Below are 6,000 nucleotides of genomic sequence, written 5' to 3' on the forward strand. Positions count from 1 at the left end.
AGCACGTCTTCCATGAGCCTAAGAGTAATTAGTTTCTCTTACCATTATCGGGTATTTTTTAAACTAAAAACAATTAAAGATTGTTCAAAACTACATATAGTAGTGTTATATGGTATTATTAAAGCCAAAAAGATCTTCCAGGATACATACACCCCTCAACATATTAAAATAAGCATGTTATAAAGTGATTTTTTGCATATGTAACTTAATAACAAATTAAAAAATGACATCAAGTGACCTCCTTGGATAGAGGAGGCTTCGTAATCCCATAGTAGTCAAAAAAAATCTGCAGAGTTTCAGGGTCCTCTAGTACTGGTTTCCAAGCAGAAGGAATCTGCAAAGACAAGAGAGGTAAATATTTGTGTTCAGAGACTAAAGTGGTATGAACTCGTTTACAAAAATTAATAACAAGCAACCAAAAATTGTTACAAAAATATATACTCAACAAAGATATTTTATAGCTACCATAAACTACCTGTACTGTACCAAACTCTTCGGCACTTTCATCAATTGTAGTCCCAACAAAATCAAAAGACAGGCATTTGAGTGAAAGCGATAGTGCTAACTCTTGCAAACGACTGACAGCTGCATGTCACAAAAATAATTGTAAAAGGAAACAGTGAAAAAGTACAGCAGTAAGATGAAGATGTCATCGATAGAATGCGACATGGCACATTACCATCACTTTTCAGTTGGCGCAACGAGGTTAGAGATATTTGGAAAATCTGGAAAAGGGACTGGTCCCTAAAGGAGCATGCAACTCTTCGATGATGTGTAGAAGCCAACCCCGGATTAGGCTGAAATTTCACTAATATAAGTTTCTAAGTGTAACCTTCAAGTCAATGGATTGCTGACAAACAGACAAAGATTGATTTTGGATATGAAACTAATAAGATACTGCAACTAATTAGAATACTAGAACCAGTTAATGTAGGTTATCTATTGCAGAAATTCTTTTCCTAAATAAGTTCTAAATATGGTTATCAATTGATATGGTTAAATGTCATGTAAATTGCCAATACCTTCAATGAAGAACTGATGTTTGGGACAATCTTTGGACAGGATGAAGACAATTAATTAGCTTCCGCTTTATTATTGTCAACTAAAGAAACATCCCAGCTATAGTTTCCCAAGATGATTCAAAAATTTTATAATGTAAAAACTTCAAGATAGATGCAAAACATTATTTAATGAAAGCTTATACCTTTACGTATACACTACTGTCAGCCATGGAATATCATTCTCAGCACGGGTACTTACCATCAACATTCACTACCATATATGTCATCTGTCTAACATCAAGCATAGCACTATTTACAAAACATTGTGTCGCAGAGAGATCAGTGATTGCCCATCAAGGAAAGCACTGATGTATGACTTACACTTGAGTACGAGGGATTAATTCTAAGTATGTGTGTATATATATTGAAGAAATATTAAATAGATTGATCAAAATTTATGCAAACACATAACAGCTTCTTTAAGAGAAAAATATTTGTTGATTTTCAAATAGAGCACTATAAAACTAACAAAGAGATAAGAATTTTTAATTTATGTTTTTCATAAACAGTACTATATCTCCTTTGTGCTAGCACGGTTGTTTCTCCACTTGAGGCAAAGTTAGGGAAGGGTTTAAAACTGACCTGATTCATTTCACAAACAAGCTGATTTAATATCCTCAATCCGATAGCATAGTGATCAGATGTTGCCTGCTTAAGAAACATATAAAGTATGAGATGCTTATATCAGTGAGCAATCTTATCATTAGAGTTTCAGGAACAAGAGTCTTTACACATAATCAAGATTCAAATATAAGTAAATGTCTAAATCTAAAACAGGAAAAACTTTTAAATTTTTATTTATAATACAGCTCTCATCATCAAGAAGCAAACATACATGCGGAAAAAACAGAAAATTCTTCAATAAATTTTAGAATTACAAAATGTTGGTTCAAAAAAATGTGCCATCAACTCAGGACTTGTACAAACTTATGCTTAGGAATATTAAAATGAAATGTGTGTTTGGGGTTTTCTCTAATATTTTTCTTTGTACAGTTATCTTTTCAAGGAAGAATACTATGAAGAGCTTTGGAGCTTTGCATACGACTCTACCAAAAAAAACATATAAATACACACACACACACATATATATACTGAAAGAGAGAGAGAGAGAGAGAGAGAGCGGGGGGGGGGGGGGGGGGGGGGTAAATTTTAGGTAGGGCAGAGATGCAAAGAGCAGTTTGGGGAATTGTGAAGATAGAGGAGTAGAATGATAGTCTCTAGACTGGATTCAGACATCATGTCATACAAAATGTACACTAGCACAGTTAGAATTAATCCACCAAAAGTCTCTGCCCTTGTTCTCCAGTGGGTTATGGAAGGACGAAGGTTGAGGGTTCAAACCCCTTCCCCCTCCTAAAAAATCAATCACATTGAAATAGTATTTACAAGAATCAAGAAAAGGATGCATAAATTCAGGCATATTTAATAAAGAGCTAACACAAATGGCTAATACAGGAATAGTGTAACGCACATGCTGTATATGTACTTCCTGTAGATATAGCTTTTACTAGGAACATACTGATATGTTGCAAGGCCTTCAAAATTGAATGGAACAATACAAAAAAACTTGTAAACTAGCTAGTCCCGAACAAGATATCGAGACTATTCCAAAATGAAGACTAATAATTTCATTTGAAATAGTATCTAGCAATTATCTTGATGAAACATTCTTAACCAATTAAGAAAGAAACTTTGAGGTATCAAATCAGAAAGGAAAGTGTTGATGCCTTCAAAATGTCAAACTCAAACTCCTTAGTCCCTTTAAACAGAATGGAGCTATAGTTTGCACCTTCGTACCAATATAAACATTTCATTCGAATTCAAACAACACAGAGTCAAAGACAAACCTTTAAACACAATGGAGCTATAGATTTAACCTTCATATAAATTTAAACACTTGATTCCAATTCAAACAGCACAGATTCAAAGACAAAGAATAGATTTTTAGAGACAGACATTGTTCGAAAAAACTTGCCTGGCTCAAAAAATTCAGGGAATCCTTAACAACTTCTCTAAATCTATCATCGTCAAGCCACCCATACTTCGTCACTCGGCATAGCAGTTGAATCAGAGATGCAGTTACAAATGATTGTAATTCAGGACCTCTACTGGCCAGATAGTTGATAACATAGTTTCCTTAAAGAAAGCAAAACAGTTAACAGTTATTTCAACAGCTTACATAGAACATACAAGAAACATGGAATGTAATGCTATAATGCAATCTCAATCATTTGTTATTTTAAGTTACAAATGCTTGTAATTTAAACGGAAACTGAACAGATAGTCAATAATGCAGTTCCCTGACAACATAGAAAAGGTAACTTGGGGGAAACCATGTCTAGAATGTGATCTCATTTTTCAATTTGAGATGAATATTTGAAAGCTCCATTTACATATAATTACAGTTCAAATATGAGTACGAGTCATGTTCAAACTTTAAAACATATCTATAACTAGTTGAAGAAGCCAAAACAACTAGCCAAACGGTAAAACTTAAAACGTTCATAAAATTGCCAAACACATCAAAGACCGGATCAAGAATTACTTATATCAAGCCGGAGCTGTAAAGAGAGACTCTGCTCTGTAACTTGCTTCAGCAAACTGGAACTAGCAAGCATCAACGCATAAGGAGTCGATGAATTGTCTAAAATGTACTGGCACTGTGAAATGTAGTCGGTGTTCGAAGAAAAACATTTCAAAGTATTCTCGGCATGAGCTCGTTCAGCTGAGTTTTGGGAATTGTATAGCCTCTCACACAAGGCTTCTAGTTGAGATAAGCTCTCCATTTCTGAAAAAACAAGATAAATTCTAGAAGAGTTAAGGTGATCAAGAACCACTAGTTCCCGTGGAAGTTCACAATATTATTCTGAAAAGTAAAGGTATGTACCAATTATACTTTAACAGATATATAACCATATAATGAATTATATGTTTATGTCCACACATGCACAAAAACGAGTATACACACACATTTAAACAATAAACCTCATCTCAAAATTAAATAGCTTAATGATGAGATAATATATGCACAGAAGGGTGACATAAGATTAATATGAAATTAACAATGTTACATTGTTTACAATACAAGGTATCCTCCATTCCTGAATGTTTTTCTATTACATATAGGTTGGTCAAAAAGTAACATTTACATAAACACATTAACTCCGAAGAAAGGAACGCAACGCTAGTCAGCAGTATCCCCTTGCTATATGTGATACACCCTTAACCAAACCTGACCAAGAAAATAGAAAGAAATAGGTTAACAAACAACTACTTTCTCAAAATACTTTAATTCTAATACATATCCGCAGCCATCATATGTAGGATATGACCGTTCTGAATCCTTAATATGTTTTAAAATCAGCATTGATAAGAATTTAACTTGACTAGTGAGGATCCAACACAAACATTACTAGTCTAGCTTTAATCGTGCAAAGCATGTCAGACGTTGATATGATTGTACAACTAATAGATAAAACGGAATCCTACCTCTGTTACAGTTTGTATCCAGCTGTGTACAGTACATAAATATGATCACATGAGAAATCTTTTGCATTAATCATGCAAATGTATCATACATTCATATTATTGTATAAAAGCCCGAAGTTAAAGTGCTCTCCTTTGATCATACAAAAACAAATCAAATCTCCATACCTATTTTATAACTATGAATAATACATACATGGAATCAAATCACCTGGATACCATTTATTTATATAAAAGCGTGCAAAGTACTTGCATACCATAAATTACAATGTCCGGCATCAATTGTGTAAATCCTATCAGGTATTCACACTACTGTCCAACGCACAGATATACATGACAATTGTTCTACATTGATCGTGCAAAATATACCAAACGTACTTATAATTGCACAACTGAAATTTACATAAAGAAAATGTATTACATTACGAACCAGATCACCTTGATTACAAATTTAATCCAGTTGTATACATAAAAAACACACACACACACATTCATATATATCCATAACAAATGACAATTGTGCTGAGCATCACTCAATCAATCAATCGTATGAATTCAACGAAGATATAAAATTTATACAACTAAAACGCACAACACTTAAATAAAAATGAAATCGAATCCTCTATCTTCATTTCGTTTAAACTCAATTACTCAACTCAAGCGAAGAGTAGGACTGAAATTAAAGTCAAAGAGAAGACTTACCAGAAGATCGGAGAAGAAATTGATGGTATCGCGGCGTGAGATTAGCACTGCAAATTCATACTCTTCTCTCTCTTCTATTCGCTGTATGTGTGTATGTGTATGTGTGTATTGCTGCACCTTTATTATATAATAACTAGCATAAAAACCCGTGCGAGGCACGGCCCCATAGTTTATAATAATTATTTATTTTAAAATTATGTATTTTGATTTTAATTTAATTTTTGTATAATATATTTGATTTATAATTTTATAAATATAAATTTATTTTAAAAGATCAACTAATAATGTTAATAATATTTTTATTCAACTTGAACTAACACAACATAATTTGTATACGAGATGTTTATACTAATATTAATTTCTCCGGTACATTGTTTAATCAGAATTCGATAGTTAAAATTGATTTTAAGTCAAAATGATTTGATATAATCATATGATAGATAACCATTAATTGAACTTTATTTAGAGAACATTCATAGCCGACACTAATTTTAAACTCCTTAATATATACTTACAGTTTGTCACTCGTCGACTGGATGATATTCATCACCTTTAATTGATCATCTATTGCTCTATTATAAATGAAAACGTATCTATATATTACATGCTTCTTTAAGAAATTTTTATGACGATTATTTATCTATCATTCATTTATTAGATATGGTGTTATGAAATTATTCAGTCGATATTCAAACATAGATTATTCTCCTAATTGATTTTTTACATTATTTGCATGACACGTAACTTGATT

The 6,000-nt window shown here is 32.5% G+C and overlaps 1 protein-coding gene across 6 annotated transcripts in view; it reads right to left on the bottom strand.

The window, feature by feature from the left end:
- The window catches only part of LOC108227796 (uncharacterized), a 30,117-nt gene extending 24,735 nt beyond the window's left edge, over positions 1–5,382 (bottom strand). For 3 of the 6 annotated variants that reach the window (XM_017403142.2, XM_017403139.2, XM_017403143.2), the window contains exons 1-8: positions 5,250–5,382; positions 4,211–4,293; positions 3,607–3,849; positions 3,037–3,197; positions 1,644–1,709; positions 680–797; positions 476–585; positions 239–334 (exon numbers count right to left, since the gene is read on the bottom strand). In XM_017403142.2, the coding sequence (XP_017258631.1) occupies positions 239–334; positions 476–585; positions 680–797; positions 1,644–1,709; positions 3,037–3,197; positions 3,607–3,847 (792 nt within the window). In that variant the 5' untranslated portion in view covers positions 3,848–3,849; positions 4,211–4,293; positions 5,250–5,382. The remainder of the gene's footprint in view (positions 1–238; positions 335–475; positions 586–679; positions 798–1,643; positions 1,710–3,036; positions 3,198–3,606; positions 3,850–4,210; positions 4,294–5,249) is intronic. The other 3 variants (XM_064079317.1, XM_017403140.2, XM_017403141.2) reach the window with 2 other exon arrangements.
- Positions 5,383–6,000: the final 618 nt, after the last annotated feature.

The sequence above is a fragment of the Daucus carota genome, chromosome 6, assembly GCF_001625215.2.
Source record: "Daucus carota subsp. sativus chromosome 6, DH1 v3.0, whole genome shotgun sequence".
Lineage (NCBI taxonomy): Eukaryota > Viridiplantae > Streptophyta > Magnoliopsida > Apiales > Apiaceae > Daucus > Daucus carota.